This window comes from Python bivittatus, unplaced genomic scaffold (genome assembly GCF_059951505.1).
Source record: "Python bivittatus isolate LINGU-HERP-01145 unplaced genomic scaffold, Pbiv_v1 ctg000690_np1212, whole genome shotgun sequence".
In the NCBI taxonomy this organism is placed as follows: domain Eukaryota; kingdom Metazoa; phylum Chordata; class Lepidosauria; order Squamata; family Pythonidae; genus Python; species Python bivittatus.
The window spans coordinates 5,917,316-5,937,117 of record NW_028277096.1 but is presented as its reverse complement, the minus strand read 5'-3'; the positions used below and the strand labels follow the sequence as shown (position 1 = coordinate 5,937,117).

Sequence of the window (19,802 nt, the reverse complement as noted above, 5' to 3'; positions counted from 1 at the left end):
TTGAATATGGGACTTGGGATACTGTTGGCTGGATTTGCACTAGGTAAATCCAGGTAGACTAGGTAAAATGGGCTGAGCACTTTGAGTTTCGGTATGTTGTGGGAACTCAACCATTGCTGTAGTGTATTATAAGAACCATTGGCTTGCTTATTTGAGGGATAGCAAAAGCATACACTTCTGCAGGAACTAAACAATGTCAGGTTTCAGATGGTGGTAAGTAGCATGGCACAGGGAAGCAGGGCCTGGATGACAAAGGGCATCTGGGAAGTGGCCAAGTTCTCTCTCCTTGCTTACATTTCCCAAGTTAAGGAAAGCTTTATTCTGGGATAGACATAGTATTTTGCCTTCAGCGCTATTACAGGGAAGGTACTCTAACACCCATACTAGAAAGGAATTTACTCACATGGGACAGCTCAGTATGTCTTATTTTACTGTAGCATCTATAAGGACTTCTGCAACACTTAATGTTATACTCCTGCTTCATCAGTACCCTGAAAGAACAACTTTTTTATGAGTTACTTTTCTCAGACTTCAAATCTTTTATAACCCAAATTGTAGCAAATACTGTGCAGCAGAAATGAAAATGAGGCAACAACTAGTGCAAGGTCTCCCATAGTTATAATCAGCTTATCTGTTGACTACCTCAATGTCGATAAATGTTTTGTTTTGTTTTCTAGCATTTAATATTCCTGCACTTGGCCATAATGGAGGAGGAGAGGGGGGGAGCATATTATGTGAACCCAACAACCATGATTTCTTAACCTGAATTTGAGGTGTTGCATGCTGGGTGAAAACAGCGACTATGTCTTAAACTATATTCACAGTAGCAAAATAGGCAGATGATTGACTCAGGAATGGCTTCCTTGCTTTCCCTTTCATGTCATGATTGACTGTCGCCTATTAACATGGCTGAACATGATAAAAGAAAGCAAAGCTGTATCCCCTGCCAAGAAATTGGTGGCAGACACATGTGAAGGAAGGTGCTCAATTCCTCTGATATGAGCTGAGCTGAGCTGAGCTGAGCTGAGCTGAGCTGAGCTGAGCTGAGCTGAGCTGAGCTGAGCTGAGCTGAGCTGAGCTGAGCTGAGCTGGGCTGGGCTGGGCTGGGCTGAGCATGTCTCCTTGAGTTTACTTGAAACTGCTGCTGTTCTCTGTGTTCCTGTCTTCAGGCCAAAACGTCTCCTGAGATTGGTGAATTTATAACCCAAGACAGGGAGTAACAATTCCTAGTAAAGTGACAAGTCCTCATTCGAGGAAGCCCAAACTTTGGCCAAGCCTGTAGACACAAGCAATCTAACAGAAACCGAATAGATCCTCAGGCAACACAAAAAATACCAAATTCTCTCCACGTTCCAATTTTAAAACAGAAGGTTTACAAAGGATTAAGGTAAAGATGTGTGAGAAATTGGAAAACAGCTCGAGAATGCAAAAAATGCTCTATTGTTAAGCAAGCTGTCAGAGGGGTAGTGAGCAAGCTTAAAGAAATGTTCATGAGTCAGTGAATTGCCCCGTTTTTTTCTTCCTTAGAATTGGGTAGGGTGGAGTATTGGTGGAATATTGGCCATATAGGCAGGATGGAGTATTGGCAATGACAATATGGGAGAATCTGCCAGCCAGGTTTACCTCTGCTGGTGGCTTGTCCAGTCCAAGTGACAGACACAGAGATGGGATGGTAACACACATTTTCGACTCAGGGACCATTATGAATGGATTCACTGAGCAGAGACTTCTCATCATGTCCTGCTAAGCAGCAAGTGGGCATTTTTATTGGTATTATCCTTTGACAAAGTGGAATTGCCAATCAGGCTGAATTTCCCAGCTCGGCATTCTTTATATCCCCTTTCCAAAGCCTCTTGGTTTGTACCTGTTAAGGGAGGTATCACAAAGGAGAACCAGTGCAGTGGGCAAGGCCTTGGAGTGGGACCTGGGAGAACCAGATCTAGATCACCGCTTGAGTTTGTTGGGCAATTTTGGACTAGTCACATTCTCTCAGCCCTTACAAGATGGTGGTTTGTGGGGTTAAAATTAGGGGGGAAATCTCATATGTGATGCCTTGAGCTTTTAGAGCAGTGTTTCTCAACCTTGGGAACTCTAAGATGCATGGACTTCAACTCCCAGAATTCCCCAGCCAGCCATGCTGGCTGGGGAATTCTGGGAGTTGAAGTCCACGCATCTTAAAATTCCCAAGGTTGAAAAACACTGTTTTAGAGGAACAAAGTACAATAAAGTATAATACAGAATTAAAGTATAATACAGTATAATAAATTAATAAGAGGCTAAAAGCAGCCAGATATCTCCCCCTGCAGGCTGACCACTGCTGGTTAAATACAGACCTTTCCTTCCTCCACCTTTGGAAGATTGGTTAGGTAGCTTGTCTCTTTCTGTCGCTCTGCCAGAACATGTTTTTTCATTCATTGCCACGATCTGCGCAGCCCTTGCCAGACAAGGAGGGCTTGCAGATGGCTGCCCTGACTCCTTGGATTTAAACGCCTGAATGGCTTGAGACAATGCTATCCAAAAGTTTCTGCTGCTCTTGTATCCAGCAATTACCATTTCAGCTAATTTAATGTCTAACAAAAGGAGGGAAGAGCCTCACAAAGCCTGGTCCATTGTGGAGACCTGGCTGGGCTTGAAGTTTGGGGAAGCGTAAATTAAAGAGTTGGGTTGTGTGTGTTAATTACCAGTCTCACTCTCCATTAGCTGTTTTGTCAAATTGTAATGGATTTGATTATTTTCATTTAGAGATGCAAGTCCCCCAAAGGGCTTTGCCCTGAAAGTTGTTAATCGTTCAGGCTGTTGTCTCTTTTGTCAGGTGTTGGTTTTTGTCAAGGCCTGGGGGAAAGGAAGCCTGGGGAGTCAAAGTTAGGCAAGTCTCAGGGTTTGGGTTTGTGTGGTTTTTGTTTTAATTTATCTGTTCAGTCGCATCTGATTCTTGGAGATTGCCTGGACAGGTCCCTGCAGTTTTCTTGACAGGGTTTTTTCAGAAGTAGTTTGCCATTGCCCCCTTCCTAGGGCCGAGAGAAAGCGACTGGGCCAAGGTCACCTAGCTGGGTTTGTGCCTAGGCAGGACTAGAACTCACGGTCTCCTGGTTTCCAGCCTGATGCCTTAACCACTAGACCAAACTGGCTCTCACTGACTACATCAGGCTGGCTCTGGATCTGTAGAACCCACGTAAAAGGCCAGTTAAAGATCAAGCCTAGGCAACCTTATGCCTCAGGGAGTTGCTTTGGGCTTCAGAGGTGTTATTGCCTCATCAAGACCCTTTGCTTCTGCTTTGCATCCAGTAGTCAAAAGAAGCTTTTGTGCCTAGGTTGACAGGGGGAACTGCCAAAGGGAGTTGCAGAAGCACTGTGAAGAGGAGTGACATTGCTCCTGGACGTGTGGTGGAGACTTACTTCACAAAGCAGAGATGCTTTGCATGAACCTTCAAAGCGAAACATCCCTTTGAAGCTTTGCGCAGCTCTAGGAAAGACTTAATGGCTGCATTCACACAGCATGCTTGATTAGCTTTAACCTTGGTGATGGTATTGTTGTTTAGCATATTGTGCAGTCCCAGACTGTTTGGCGAGTGTATGATTTGTTGCATTGTTTAAATTCAGAAAATGGGTTCACTTAGGCACCAGATTACCAAGTTGTGTGAACCCAGCCCATAAGTGCTTCCTGTATACACCCCTATGGGATTGTAAAATAAGTGCATTCCCAGCATTTTCAATTGCTCTTTTTAAAATTGTAAGCAGAAGTGTCCACATGGTATGGTCAACCTGCAGCTGCCATTTTGACTTTTTTTACCATATCCTGCAGGCATTTCTGCTTGTATGTCTTGTTTGGTAGACATGAGCCAGTTATCTTCTAAAGCAGTGTTTCTCAACCTTGGCAAGTTTAAGATGGGTGGACTTCAACTCCCAGAATTCCTCAGCCAGCATGGCTGGCTGGGGAATTCTGGGAGTTGAAGTCCGCCCATCTTAAACTTGCCAAGGTTGAGAAATACTGTTCTAAAGGATACACCTTTGTTACTAATCTGGGCAAATTCCATACCTGTGTCCTTGCCCCCCAATTACTAGACAATAAGCAGTTCTACATGCACTTCTTTTGACCAAGTCCGCTTAATATTAGTGAGAATTATCTGTGAATATGCTCTAATAAGGTTAAGATTTGATGTAACTAATCAATGCTCTTTCTTAGGTTCTTGAGTTTATTTCTTCAAAGTCTTTTTTGTTAGAAGGCTTTTAGAGTAGAAGTGTAGGTATTCAGTTACTTATTAATATTAAATCTGCCAAGAAGAGCAATGAGATTTGGACAGGGGTCTGGAGGCTAAATCCTATGAAGAGCGGGTAAAGGAACTTGGTATGTTTAGCTTAAAGAAGAGAAGGCTAAGGGGAGATATGATAGCAGTCTTCCAGTACATGAGAGGATGTCACAGGAAAGAAGGAGTAGATTTATTCTCCCTGGAACCCAAGGGTAGGACAAGGACCAGTGGGTGGAAGCTTTACAGTGAAGGATCCAAACTTGAACTAAGGAGGAATTTCCTGATTGTGAGAGCTATTAAGCCATGGGACAGCCTGCCTCCTGGAGTTGTGGGTGCTCCATCACTGGAGCAGGTTTTCATGAAAAGACTGGACTGTCCTTTGTCCAGAATGGTCTGAAGATTCTTGCACTGACGGGGTGGGATTAGATGACCTCAAGATCCCCTTCCATGATTCTTAAAGTTTTTCTGAAAGGCCAGCAGAGTCAGGGCCAACCTAACCTCTGATAGTATATTTCAAAAGGCAGGTGGCACCACAGAAAAGGCACACTTATTTTGTCCTTGCTTTCCTCCACTACCCCCAGGAATTCTGATTAAGAATTGAAGACTTTAAAAAGCATAAGAGAAAAAGTGGTAATTAAGAAATGAACTCTGCCAGTGTCGACTGCAGTATGAAAGCAGTTCTTCCCCTTTCTGCCAGAATCTACTAAATTGGATTTTGTGTGCTGGAAGAATGTTCAAATATCACCTAGTCCAGCCCCTTGCCAATTCACGATTTCTAGTATTATCGCATCCCTTGAAAGTTGGCAATCAAGCCTTTTCTTAAAAACCTATAATGAAGCCAAGGCCATTAGTTTCAAAGCAGCCTGTTCCATTGTCAAACATCTTGTATTGCATGGAAGCTGTTTCTAGTGTCTCATCTAAATCCCTCCCCATCTGAACTCCTAGTTTTAGGTTCTAACCTTAATTCTGTGGAACAACAGAAAACAGATTTGCTTCATAATCTGTATGAGAGCCTCTCAAGTATTTGAAGATTTGTTTATTAATCATGTCTTCTCTGAGTTCGGTTCATCTGGCTCCTTTAACCTTTCCTTGTAGGACTTCATTTCTACTCTCACCACCTCCACGGTCCATCTCTGAACTTAATCGACCGTGATAATACTCTCTTTAAATGCTAGTGCCTAGAATAAATAGTACTCCATTGAAGCCTGACCCAAGCAGATTCAAGCGATCCAATTTTTCTCACAGTCTGGGCAGTGTACCTTGTTACTGCACCAAGAAACATACATCTGAGTCAAGGTTTGTCTGAGGTTCAGTAAAACCAGTACCTCTTTTCTGCATGTACTTTCAGGACAGGTGTCACTCACCTTGAATTTGTGCATCTATCTGGATGCAGAACTTCATATTTTCTTCTGTTGGGATACATGTTAGGTTTGGTCCTGTTCTGTGGTCCATAAGGATCACAAAGTATTTTAAACTCTTTTCAGTTCTAAAGTATTTTAAACTCTCCCCAGCTTTGTAACTTTGATGAGCATTCCTTCTAGTCTTTTATCCAAATAATATTTAATGTTTCTATGCAAAACAATCCAAAGTTACAACTTCAGTTTGGCGAGGAACCATTTCTGAACATTTTTAAGGGATAATAATGTTTATTACTGTTCGCTGCTCAGAGTTGTTGTTGAGGTGGGCACTATATAAATTGATTGAATAAATAAATAAATCTGTCATCAGCTATATATCTGTTCAACATTACCATTTCTAGTCAGCATTTTACAAGCCTGCCAATGGGGGAACTTGTTGACAGTCTTGGTGAAACTAAAATATATTTTTTCTTGGCATTCCCCTGATCTACAAGATTATTTCTTTTATTAATGGCATTTAGTGAATGATGTTCCTAGAAAGTTTTTTTTTTTTTTTAACTCAGATGCCATGTTAAATATGACAAAGAGGTGCTGTTAAAGATCCTTAGAAAAGGAGGTGCTTACTCAGTCTGTATTGATTTGTACAACTGTTGTTCTTGTTGCTACATCCTTGGGCAGGTGGGGAGAAAAAATTACCCTTTGGGGATACCGTTGAGTGTAGCTGAGCAAATTGGTGGAATTGAAACGGCAGCTATAGTCAAACTAAATCCAAAACAATTTAGCTTTATGCCCCTTCTTTTTGAAAGAAAAGCAGATGTGGGACTCTCAGTTCAAAGCAGAATTGTGAGGGAAGGAGCTTAGCTTTTCCACCTCCTTCAAAAAAATTTTCCTTTTGAAAAGCCCATCCTCCCTGTTGGATGACAAAGACTCTCCCGCATAGGTAAAGCAGAGTGTTGGGCCAGATGACCTTCAAGTTACCTCTTAATTTTCTGTGAAAACATTTAGTGAAGTCTGGCAGTCAACAGAATTTGTTAACAGCTGTTCTGTTTCCTACAGCATGCCCCCCCGCCAATGCACTAATCCAGTGCTTCCCAAACTTTTTCCTTCATTACCTAAAACCTCTTATTAGAAGGAGGGTGCTGGTGGGTGCATGCATGCCAGCAAAGGGGGGAAGGAGGGTACAGTCCGTGTGAACAAGCAAAGGGGGAAGGAGGGCACAGTGTGTGCAAGCAAGCAAAGGAGGGAAGGAGGGCTCTGTGCGTATGGCATGTGTGTGACCAAAGGGGGGAAGGAAAGTGCGGTGCGTGCAAGCAAAGAGCCAGGGTGGGTGGGGGAGGCTTACCCAAGTGACTTGTGACCTCCCCTGCTGGCTTTCCCATTGACTTTGCTTGTGGGAAGCCGGCAGAGAAGGTTTCAAATGGTGATCCCATGACCATGGGACGCTGCAACTGATTGTAAGGTGCGAGCTGGGTGCCAAGCACCCAAATTTTGTTCAGGGGTGTTGCAATGGCCAAAACTTTGAGGGCCGGTCGTAAGTCCCTTCCTTCAGTACCATCGTAACTTTGAATGGTTGCTGAACAAATGGTCGTAACTAGAGGACTACCTGATATTATAAAAACAATGTCATTGAATGATCTTTATGTCATTTCAGCAAATTACCATTGGTAATTTCATAGATTTTCGTCTTAATAGGAATACTTTGGGAGATTTTTGAATATATTTTAGTACACATGGCAAACTTTAAGTCAACTTAAATGTCCTTGTGATGGGTAATGGGTTCATGTATCGTTATCCTAAGAAAAACCACTTTTACCCAATTTTAGGTAATTTATCCAGGTTTGGAAAGCACTGCACTGATTGATTCTTGCAGTTGAAAAGTTTCTTTGTGCCTCCTCAGCATACAGCAGTAGCTGTGTATCTCTGTACATAAAGAAGTAGGATAGAATGAATGTTAAAGCGGTATTTAATGGTTTGCTGCTTCTTGCCTGGAGGAAGGCGGTGCCCTACAGATTACAAAACACCAGCTGAGGACCCATTTTTCTTCAAAATGTTTGCCTCTTTGTGTCTTGTAAATGAACCAAAGCCTGTTACATTTCTGTGTTACAGTACAGAGTGAATCTGTGAAGGCATGGTCATAAACCATTTTGTGGCTTTTTCTGTGTTTGAAAATATTTATCTCTTATGTCCTGACTATCTTATTTGTGTGTACACACTGTTGAAGATGCTTTTAACCTTGGGTATAATAGAGTCACCTCTTCCATAAAGCTGAAGCTTCTTTCTGACAGCTACTGCTCTGTGCAAAGGAAAATTAAAAAGGAGAAATGCAGTGTGCTGCTGTAGAGCTGTAGAAATCAAGTGTATAGATTGGAATATGTGCATGAATCTGTCTCTCTCTCTTTCATTATTCTTTTTAAGAGATGTTGCTTGTTTACAGAGTAAAATGTAAGAGGCCAATTGGCTCCTATGAGAATGATCACAATTTATTTCTTTTATGCCTCCCTCTCCTGCATCATTTTAATCTTAGTTTAGATACATTGAAAGATTAATTTCTATTTGATTTTAGAAACCAGCCTTCTGCTCTAGTAATTGCAAACATTTTGAAGCTTCCCCGGGAGAATACATTCTAAACCTTGGAAGAACATGGACAAGCAGATGTTTATAACTTTGGCATTTAGTTTTTAGTTGTCAACAAGGCAACGCTTTATTTTAAAAATAATGTTAGCGAACAGTTCTTCTGTTTGCGTAGAATTATAATCTGAGCCATAAATACAGCAGGAGCTTTTCCCAAAGTTTTCAACAGGATATGTTCCACATTTCTAATTAAATACAAAGAGGTTTTAAAATAAACCATACAGATTAACTACACATGTTTACAGTGTATAAGAAATCAAATCTAGGAAAACAATACTCTTTAATATTTCATTTTAAGATAAAGGCCAGGAACCCTCCAAATATTATTAAGCCACAACTCATAAAACCCTAGCCAACAGAGAAAGAAGCTAGAAATTGAAGTTCAGTTAATAATTTAGAAGGTCATAGGTTCCCTATTCTGCTTTGACCAGTATTTCCATGTGAATATTACTACTCATTAAACATTTGAGACTGTACAGTAAAGATAACACCACATTATAGAAAACCAAAAAATGTAAGAAGAAAACTCATACAATTAAATTTGAGAATTACATTAATATTACATGGTGACAAAACACTATACTATGTTTAAAACCCTACTACTATATTAAAAAAAAATTGCTGCTTAGATGAAGTTTTACTGTCAGTCATTGTACTGCTACCAAAGATCCTTTTCAAGTACCTGCCAAGCTAATCTATTAAATTGATGGAATCTACAACAATTTATGATAATCATAAATAACAGGCAGGTTGCTATAGAACAAAGTGATCCTTTCAGATATCTTAGCCCCACACTGGATGTTTGCCAAGGAACAAACTGGTGAAGCTGATCTACAAAATGCATTTGAGGTTAACTATTATTCCAACAAAGAATAAATGGAATCTAATGTACCAATGAAATGTCCTTCTTTTTGGCCTTACGTTTCCATAAATCATACATAATTTATAGCAATTTACTTATAATATGTGGTTAACATTCTTATATTTAGTACAGTAATGTCTCTAGATATGTAAAGATCTTCATTTTTTCAGTTACTGAATTTTACAAAACCTATATTTGTGCAGATAAACATAAAAGCATTTCTATATTACTTTTTTAGAGTTTTACTGTGGTGTCCTCATATAGAATCTTGTGCACCTTGTCTTGTAAGCTAAGCAGGGTTGGGCCTGATTAGGGTTTGAATGGGAGACTAGAAGAAGAAGAATATAGCAGTAGCAAAACTTATATATTGCTGAAAAGAAAACTGCATGTATGTGTCCAAGAATCCAATAGAAGTCAAGTCTGACTTCAAGGAAACTTTACTGTTGATGGGTTTAGATATCTGTGCCACTTTTTCAGTGATTTGGGCTATTTTTGTCCTAATTTAAATTGAACTGAATATACTTTTTTCACTGCATCAGACTGGATCAGAATTTTGAAATTGTGAAAAACCTATAGAAATAATAAAAAGCTATTTCTATGTGAAAATTTTGGCATTTTGCATTTCTTTTGATCAGAAAATATAGGCAGGAAGGTAGAAGGGAAAAATCCCTTCTGCATTGAGACCATTCATTCTTATTGGTGTCATTACATGAATAAGATAAATATTTTACGTCTAACAAATTTTGATCCTTGTCCAAGTTTCATCTGTGTGTGTCTGTGTGCGCACGCCTTCGAGTCAGTCTTGACTCTTGGTGACTGTGGGGACTAGTCCTTGCAGTTTCATCTTTGCCAAACTAAAAATAGGTAGGAAGCTGTATATATTTACGTTTTAATATGGGTGTTTCAGATTGGCACAGTCTTAAGTTAGCATGAACTACTTACTGGGCCAAAGAGAATCTTACACGTCAGTGTACTGACATATTCATTGGTTGGAAGATAAGATAGGTGATGTGCTTCCTCTTAATGAACTAGTTTAAATTGATATACACTTAAGCTTTGACAGACAGAGCATGATCGTTAGCATAGTCTTATCTAACAACAGTTCCTCTAATCAGTGTTTCTCAAGCTTGGCAGTTTGAAGATGTACGGACTTCAACTCCCAGAATTCCCCAGCCAGCCATGCTGGCTGGGGAATTCTGGGAGTTCAAGTCCGTACATCTTCAAACTGCCAAGCTTGAGAAACACCAATCTAGATGCTATTGATTACAAAACCTATCAGTCCATCTCAGGGATGATGGGAATTTGAAACAGTAAAAGGGATAGAAGTTAGAGGAAGTTACTGTAATAGTTTGTAGGATTCTTCCTCTAGAATGGTAATAGGATAAAGACCATATTAATGGTGGTACTATGTGTTCTCACAACATGCTAATCCATAATAATTTAACACAGTTTTCTCAAATCAATTTTGGGAGTTTTTCCTTTGCCTTAGTCCACACTACATAGCAGGCTGAAATCCTCTTGTGGTTCAGATTATTGTGCAAACTCAGTTTCTTCCTAGAGAAATATATCTGGCATCTTACTGGGTTTTTCTGTGCCATTCAAATAACTTTTCTCTACCACCTCCATTTTCCTTAGTTTTAAATCTATTTTAGGTAGACTGTTTGTACAGTGTTTTTATTGATCTTTTAAATTTTTTATTCTATTGGTTATTCCATTATGATCATTTTTATTGCAAGTCAGTTTGGTACCTTATTTAAAGCTAGGATATAAGGTGCAAGGGATGGGAGTCTCAGGCAGTGAAAAGACAAGTAAAATGAGGTTTTGCTCCTATTAACTAGGTCTCTGGGCATATTTACTAAAAGCCGTCTAAACTGAACCCTCCAAAAAGCGCTGGTAAAACTTTGTGGAAATGTGTTATGAATCAGAACACTGTAGTCGGTCTTCTTCCCCATGTTGTTGTGTTTCCTGCACTTGAAGGTCCCCTGCTGATATCGGTTGAAGATTCTAGAGAGGTTTTCATAACGTTTTCTCTTGATGTACTCTATTTGCATTTCTGAATTGCTGCTTCTGCAAGCAGAATGATGTTTTATGATCCTCACCTTGTTGCAATGCAGTGGTTTCACTCCTATTCGCTAAGGTTTCTCCCCCCGCCCCCAGGAAGGGAGCTCTGTGCCAGCCCATATGTGTGAGTACTCTATATGAAAAAAACATCTAGATGATTTCATACTCCTTGGGCTGTTTGATGGTGGTAATTTCAGATTTCATGAATCAATAAAAGGTTATGCTAAAATAAGGTTATGCTAAAATAACAGGAGAAAGAGGGTTGCCAGGAGAAGACAAGGGAAATAGTCTCAGCAAACCTTGCACTCCCTTATTCATAGAATTGGACCACTGTGTCCCACCCTATTGCTCAAGGCAGAAATCCAAAATGAAGCATTCTCTACAAATATCTGTCTGGACTATGCTTGGATATTCAGTGATGGGACCTCACTGTTTTGTTTGGTGACTGGTTCTCCTGTTGAAACTGCTCCCTGAAGTTCTTCTTAACATTTTATGGAAAGCTACCATAAGCAAGCCCTTATTGTGTGTCCTGCACTCTTGGATGATAAGAGATATTTTGAACTTCAAGTATCACCCCTTCAAGTATTTGACATCGGTATCCTATCTCACCTGTCTTTTCAAGGCAAAACATAGTTCAGTGCCATCCCTTTTGCTGGATCCTTCTTAGCCTTAAGTAATTCTGGAATAGTGGTTAAGGCATCAGACTAGAAACTAGAAGACCGTGAGTTCTAGTCCCACCTAGGCATAAAGCCAGCTGGGTGACTTGGGCCAGTCACTCTCTCTCAGCCCTAGGAAGGAAGCGATGGCAAACCACTTCTGAAAAAACCTTGCCAAGAAAACTGCAGGGACTTGTCCAGGCAGTCTCCAAGAATCGGACATGATTGAACGGATTAAAAAAAAAAATCCTGACCCTACCCTGTGCCTCCCCTGCTGCCTCTGTTAAGCTATATGTTGTCAGATGCCAGCTAAGAGCATTAGAGACATAAGCGGCTTTCCTTGGATGGTTCTCTATTTTAAACAGAGGCCACTACCTATGTAATGGATGGCATGAGCGGGGAAGGTTGTCAGGAGGGGGGAGAGGCATTCCAGAGCAAGCACCTCCTCAGCCCACAACAAGAGTGTGGGAAGACGAAGAGGATGAGGCTGGCCCCTCCCTAGAGTCTCACGGGGTATATCCACTGGTTGCTTTAGTCTGGTGAGATTCTGTCTATTAGGTGCAAGCTAATAAGGGAACTGAACTGTACTGGATTGCCTCATTGTTGTTCTTGGGCTGAACCTGACACCTCATAAGCTTCGTGTGTTTTGGTATGCCCTGTTGGTATGAATTTTGTTAAATAATGACTTCCCAGGATGGTATGGTTTTGTCTGATCCTTCTCATATTCAACCTCTTTCCACCCTCCATGTTTATTATGTGTCTGCATAAGAGAGATTATATATAGGAACAGCTTTGGATATGTGGGCTGCCTGTTATATAAATATTGTGTTCACAGAACAAATGTTCCCAAAAAAAGACCAAATGACTGTTATTTACATAACATTGTAAGCATGGTTAATTTTAATGTTGCTTTGTATTAATGGGTTGGCATATGGTGCAAATCCAGCCTGTTTACTTAATGGCACAGTGTATTGTGCAAACCCCCAAAATGGGCTGGTGATCAAATTAAGCCTATTGTGTGAATGTAGTCATTGAGTATTATATATTAACAAAATTGCCTGCAATCTCTCTTAGAAACATGATGGATTTACAGTATTCCATTTTTTCCCGTATGAATTATTATTAAGTGTTGTCAGAATCATTTTCCCACAGACAGAATTGACAACTTTTAGAGCTGATAAATAAACTGGAGATGGATCAAAAAGCTTACCTTTTTTGTTCTTTTGCAGTTTGAAAACGATCTTGGTGGGGAATCCTCTGGACAACACAGTGGACTTGTCTGGCATCCCTTTGACTCTAAAGGAACTAGACAGGGTTATCTCATACCTCCAGCACAGCTCTGAGTATATTGAAAATGTGGAGCTTTGCTTCACAGAGCTGACAGATGAGATGTTCCTCCAGCTTTTGCCAGTTCTCAGTGCCCTACCTCACCTCACAACTCTTTCCCTTAATGGCAACAGGCTGACAAAGGCCATCCTCCGGGACCTGACTGAAGCTCTGAAGGACACCAGAAATTTCCCCAGTATGACTTGGATTGATCTGGGCAATAATGTGGACATATTCTCTCTGCCACAGCCTTTTCTGGTCAGCCTTAAGAAACGAAGCCCTACCCAAAGCAATCTCCCAACTATTCTTGAGTTTGGTGAAGGTCAGGTGAGTGACCTTGAGAGCCAAGAAGGTCTTTCGTCACAGGATGAAGACCAAAATGATGGTGCCCTGGATGACACTAAGGCCAGGCAGGTATGGACAGGTGAAGCTATTGAGGTTAAGCTGCTGCCAAATGAATCTACAAATCAAGAACAGATTTCTACTGGGTTGTTTCAAACATGAAATACAGTTGCCTCTCACTCGCCCAGGATGTGCCAAATGGATCCCTTTATAACAACAAAGAATCTTGGCTAGTTTATGCTGATGAAGCTCTCTTGTAATAAATTCTTTAATTCCTTAACTTGCAGGGCCAAAAAGAGGAGACTGAATTGCAGACAAAATTGGCTGCAATTCACATATTAATGATGTGCTATGATTTGTACCATTATATGGAATTATATTGGAAGGGGTTATTGAGGCCATCATGTCCAACAAGTTGCTCAGTGCAGTATCCAAATTAAAGCATCCCTTTAATTCCTGAGACCTTGTAATTACCACAAATATGATTACTAATTGACTCTTTGGTTTGAGAGCATGAGAGACACAAAAGAAAATGCAATGCCACTATCGAGCCTGTTTTTTTTTCAGGTTAAACAATTTCTAGTTGAATACACTAATCAGAATTTTCATATTAGGTATACAGATAATCCTGCACTCATTAGAGTTTTTACTTTCCAAATGAATTATTTTGAATAGAAGTTTTAGGGGGAAAATTCCATGCCTGGATAGAAAAAAAATTAATCCCATGGATTAAACAGAGACGTGTTAATCAACTCATCAAAACAAGTTTGAATGTCTCACTGTTTTAGGAATAACCGCTGCCAAGAAGGTAGTCATCACTACTGTACCTTCTGCATTTCAATTTCTTCCAACCCATTTACTGTCTCCTGCCCCAAATAAGCCATGGATGCGTATAAGTTCCGGTCTCAGGACAACATGCCATGAATCTGATGAATTTGGTTGTAGTCCATGAGTTTTATTTGTAAAATCTTAAGGTGCTACAAGACTGTTGGTTTTCAAATGTAATTCATAGAAGACAACAGTGTGAGCCAGCAGGGCTGAAAAAATTGTACCCTCTGAACTCTTACTCCCTCTAGAATGAAATAAGAGGAAAACCCACTGGCAACAGCTGTGTAATTTTTTTCTTCTACCACTCCACTCTACACAAGTCTAGCCACTTAACAGGACAAGCAAGACACTATGTGTTGGTGGACGATGGAGTAGATTAGATCGGTCCATAAAGCAAACAGTACAAATGAAAAACATCTCATTCCTTTCCGTTTCAATGGGCGTGAATCAGTGGTACTTAAAAACATGTGCCTTCCTGGTGGGCGATGCCTTTTCTGCTGAACAAGCCCTTGCTCTAGGCACCAGAGAACGAAGCAAGTGAGCGATGGCCGTTCCGTGCATTTGTTGCAGTTGTGTAAAGTTGCTGTAATTTATTATACAGACTTTGTGGAAAAAGTATGTACAGCTGCTTTCAGTTACTCTGGATTTTCATCACTGTGACACAGAAGAGACAGTAGAATCTATGAAATTCAGCTTAATAGTCTCAACTTTTCCTAATGTTCTTGGATACCTGGATTCATTAAATGCTTGGGGGAGCTTTAGTCAGCAATATTTTGCAGCACTTGATCATCATGAGGTAAATACTGGCTTTGTTGCTTTTCTGAATTACCCATGAAGAGTCTTACCCAAGTTAACTCTCTCATCCATTTCCTTGTGAGCTTTCAATGCTGTAGTTTTGGTACATCAAAAGCACTTCATCCTGATAGGTTTGGGGAGCACCTGGTAATGACTGATACTTTGAGTTGGCTCTGCCATATTAGTCTGCCTTAGGGATGAGGGGGGATGTCTCTTCATAACCAAAAGGATCTGACCAATTTGATCTTTTTCCCTAAAGCCCTACTGCAAAGTTGGCTATTGTGCCCATTTTCTTTCATGCATGTTCTTCAATAGGGTCAATCTGGTACTTCATAGACATCCACAGCTCCTTATTGTCCTAGTTTGCATGTAGCCAATGCCTTTTATATGCTTTGTCAACAAATAAAACTTGTTTGAAAGATAGTTGTTTCTCCTGGCGAAAATGCATGTTGGGGGAACGGGAAGCTACAGAGTCTTGTGCAAGTGCTGAATTGGGCTGGGAATCATTGTGTTGAATTATACAGGGAGGAAAAGTACCAAGCGTAATCATGCATATACAGGTAGTAATGTAGTTACACCTTCCATCAAGCTCTTACCCATGGTCACTTCAACCCATTTATTCAAAACAGTTTGAGGGCTTCCCAAGAGGCTTGGTTAAAGTTTGCTTGGCTTCTTTGCAATTTATATCACACAATCAGTCTGTACATTAAAATATGTGAATTTTCTTAAAAGGGGAGATAAAATAAGGCACTGGTATTGTCAAAGTGCTTCCTGCCAGAATAAAAGTAACATGCTGGCTAAACCCTCAGTCGCAATATGATCAGAAAAGCAGGAACCATAAGATGTAAAGCAACTCAAAATTTGCAACTGGGACTCATTTCTCCTCCCATGGAGTTGGTCTAATATCGCAAAAGGCTTTTTAAAAAATGCCCATATTCTCCACCCACAAAACTTTAGGAAACTGGCCCAAGTCAAAATTCCAGGGAAAAAATTAAGAGAATAAACATGTCAATGCATGTGTTTATAAAGCAATGATTAATTTCACCCTAAAGTCAGGCAATAGCTTAACTGCATCTGCCTATAAATATTTTGTGCACCTCTTAATAAAAGCCTACTTGTACCAGGTAGCAATATCCAAGCTTTTTCATGCCTCCCATCTTTTTTTGCTACCTCTGGGTACAAGAGCCAAGCAATCACAGAAGGAACATTCAGGAAAGAAAAACCCATCTTCCTGGGAGCCTCCTTTCAAAGCACAATTCTTACATTGATAAGCATGACATAATGGCAGAAGAGTTGCCATAATCCACTTGAATCTCCAACATGGGATACAAAATTGTCAGCAAGGCAGAACAGTAGTGTTAGCAAAGTTAAAATTTTCAATTTCTTTAGCTCATATATGATGCTTAATTGTAATGTAACTTTGTTTCAACTATTCAAGTGTTATGTGCAAACCTAGCCATTTTGGCTTCAACCAGAGCTAAAAATTCAGTTTTTAAATAGTATGCAAGCAGCCTATATTTGTTGAATTAATGCGAACAGTTCAGCTGCTGTTATTTTTTTCACATAACCTGGATAGAAAGATGGGCATTTAAAAAGACTAGAAGAGTTTGTTTATTTAGCCTTTTACACCAAGTTTATTGCATATAAAACAGCTGCAGAATTGTTGCTTATATAACAGGCATACGTATATAAAAAAACTCTTAAGGGTTACAGAAAAGGAAGAGAAACTGGAAATGGTTGGAATAGTCTGCTTCTCTTTTAACATACCAGTTTCACTATAAGGTGCATTTGCATATTGACCGGTACTCCTTTCCTTGACACCTCCTGGCGACTCATTTTTCATAGGGCTGCCCTTGAAGGCCATACAGAACCTTCAGTTAGTACAGCATCTGATAGATTTGGGGCATATTTAGGTTCAACACTCCCTAACCACATTATAGGAGCTGTACTGGCTAACCAGTTGGCTTCTGGCTACAATTCAAAGCACTGGTTGTCACTTCTAAAACCCTAGATGGCTCAGGACCTGGATACCTTTGAGACAGCCTGTTTTAGGAGAGGTGCAAGAGGGCTTGTTAAAGATCCCTTCCCTGAGGGAATGCCATCTACAGGGATTTTGAAACTTGGCGCTTTCAGTGATTGTATACAACAAAGAGAACAGAAGTTGGCCTGTAAGTTTAGTTCCACAATAATGCAGGAAAGAATCTCTCTGTGCCCCAATATGTAGGTCTCCAGAGGCGCTCAAGAGAAAAGTGGATACTTCCAGTAGTCTTTGAGCGCATCAAGTTGTAGTAATATCTGTACAATCCTGAAACAGATTTTACATATAAATTAGTTAGCAACCTACCAGTACATTTAAGCACAAATCAAAAGGACTTTCCACTCATTTTCTACTTATTTGTATTACTAACAGCTTCTTATATGAAGTTTGTAAATGTTCATTTATAACACACTTGAGGGAAAAGGGTGATATTCCTAACCAGTATTTTTGGCCAATTAATTAAACCCATATCTATCCACATATCCCTTTGAAAATAAGATGCAAAAATCAATCCCAAACAAAATACATTATGATTCCAGCACTCCAATTTAGAGATTTTGTTTAGTATGAGTATGCTTACTTTCAAATTGCCCAAAGTACCAGATGGGTCTCAGCTTCACAAAGGGTGGATTTGATACATACCTACTTCTGAGGTGCATCTTGGAAGCATATTCTTCTCTTCTAAACCTCTTAAGATCTTCTACTTTCGTTTCTCAACTTTAGTAACTCATCTCCAGTCTGATTTTAACTGTGAACAAGGGCAGTACAATTAGTGCACATCTAACAAAAAGTCTCTGGGCAAATCTCAAGGAACTTTGTTCACTGCTTGTGTCTTCTCTCAAATAGGATAGTCAGGAAAAATCTTGCCTTGTCCAGATTTTTATTTGCCTAAAAATCCAGAACAACCAAAGCTGGTTTCTTAGCAGAACTTTTGATATAATGGTTTGTTCTGGGTTTGAAATACTTATGTGTTTTGTGCACACCCTTTCAAGCCAAAGACCATCCACTTGACTTACATCTTTCCAGCCAGGGTGCCATTTCAATCACAACTGCTCATCTTGGAGGACAGCTTCTGGCTCCCTGAAGAAAGGAGGACAGGCTTGTAACACAAGTGTTTGGGAAACAATAGTTTTCCCTTCACGAAGGCCGCTCAGAAAGAACCATCTCAACAGCAAGAGTCTGCCGGTAATTCCAGCATGTATAAGGTTTTATATCATCATAGTGAGCCTTCATTCCATACTACCCAACTTCAGAGGCTTTTTTATGTTTACCTTTGGTTGTTTCTTGGGCAGCTCAACCCTTAAGACGGAAGAGGCAGACTGACATCCCCTACTGCTTTTTGAGGTGGGATTCCACATGGCAATGGCAGAAAACCTGCAATACAATCCACAAGATAGATGAAAGTATTTTTAAAATATTTCTGTAGTGAGGGTGGAAGCCTGTACCTATCCCCTCCTCTCCTTTTCTGTCCGGACTGATGCTAGGCCTCTCTTGGGAGGGAGAAAATAATGGCGGGGTAAGGGAGGGAAGGGCATGTCGCGGTCAGCCGCGAGGAGTCTTTCGTCAGTTTTCGCATCTGACGGCACTTCCTATCTCGGCATCATCACCCCGCGAAGGCAAAAGAAAGACGGGGGGAAAAAAATTGAAGCCTCGCTCTCGGCCTACGCGAGGCGCCGCAGGCCCACGCGAAGCACAAACAGCAGGGAGAATGTTGGCTCGCAAAAGGCCTAGAAAAGGAAGGACCAGTCACCCCCGCAACTCACACCCTTTTTCGGGGGCATCGTGAAATCTCTCACCTTCCTCCCACGACTCTCACAGCAGCGACGAAGCTCGCAAAAGAACGAAGACACACCACGCGGTCTCTTTTAAGGAGAGGACAAACCATTCAGCAGACGGGGGGGGCGGACCGGGAAAAACGTGGCTGCTGATTGGTTCGAATATACCATTTCGTGGCTGCAAAATCGTGGGGGGGGGACGGAGGTGGATTGAGAGCGGGAATATCTTGGAGATTTCCGGGTCAATAATACAGGGCGGGGGAGAGCGAACCAGGCGTGGCTGCAAAGGCTGTGGTGGGACGGGGCTTGATCCCCCGGGATGTGCTTTTCCTCGCGGACCATTGCTGAGCGCGAGAGGAGCGGCAATAGCTAGTGGTCGCGACATAATTGTCTGGATTTTTTTATTATTATTATTTTTTAGCGGTGTTAAATTAAGAATCGGGATTTCCCATGTTAGAAAAGCCCAAGCGTATCTAGGAGAAGCAAGCGGCATTCAGATTGTCCATATCTGCATACAAGATGCTATTACAATCACGGATCAAACACTTTTGGGTGCAGCCGTGATTCAAAATAGACTTTGACTTACTGCGAAGGTCTTCCTGTTCACCCAAGATGGATCTGGCTGCTGGTGGGGAAGGGTTAAGTCTACGGCGTCTGACTAAAAGGCAGATCTTAAACTTTTTGCCACCCCTCAATTGCATTAAGTGACTTCAGCTGAAAGATGCCTAAGGAAGTTTTATTACTCAAAATCCAACTACACAGAAAGTGATGTAGCTGTAAATCAGCAATATGCTACCTAACAGTCAGATGGTTCAGTATTCATTAAAGAGCATAAACATTTCCTGGGGTATCTGTAAAGACCCTTATGAAGTCCTTGCTAATG

General features: G+C 40.8%; 1 protein-coding gene, 1 long non-coding RNA gene and 1 other non-coding gene across 3 annotated transcripts in view; 1 reads left to right on the top strand and 2 right to left on the bottom strand.

Moving 5' to 3' along the window:
• LRRC75A (leucine rich repeat containing 75A) overlaps positions 1 to 15,529 on the top strand; it is a 46,686-nt gene extending 31,157 nt beyond the window's left edge. The window contains exon 4 of the mRNA XM_088152428.1: positions 13,045 to 15,529. Within this exon, the coding sequence (XP_088008554.1) occupies positions 13,045 to 13,645 (601 nt within the window). The 3' untranslated portion in view covers positions 13,646 to 15,529. The remainder of the gene's footprint in view (positions 1 to 13,044) is intronic.
• Positions 15,530 to 17,242: 1,713 nt separating this feature from the next.
• LOC107326184 (uncharacterized) lies at positions 17,243 to 19,042 on the bottom strand. The gene is made up of 5 exons (XR_001559923.3): positions 18,941 to 19,042; positions 18,416 to 18,518; positions 18,161 to 18,224; positions 17,787 to 17,892; positions 17,243 to 17,411 (listed from the first exon to the last, which is right to left on the bottom strand). It is a non-coding gene; the product is annotated as an uncharacterized LOC107326184 (long non-coding RNA).
• LOC112540926 (small nucleolar RNA SNORD49) lies at positions 18,685 to 18,755 on the bottom strand. Its single transcript, XR_003084962.1, has one exon. It is a non-coding gene; the product is annotated as a small nucleolar RNA SNORD49 (small nucleolar RNA).
• Positions 19,043 to 19,802: the final 760 nt, after the last annotated feature.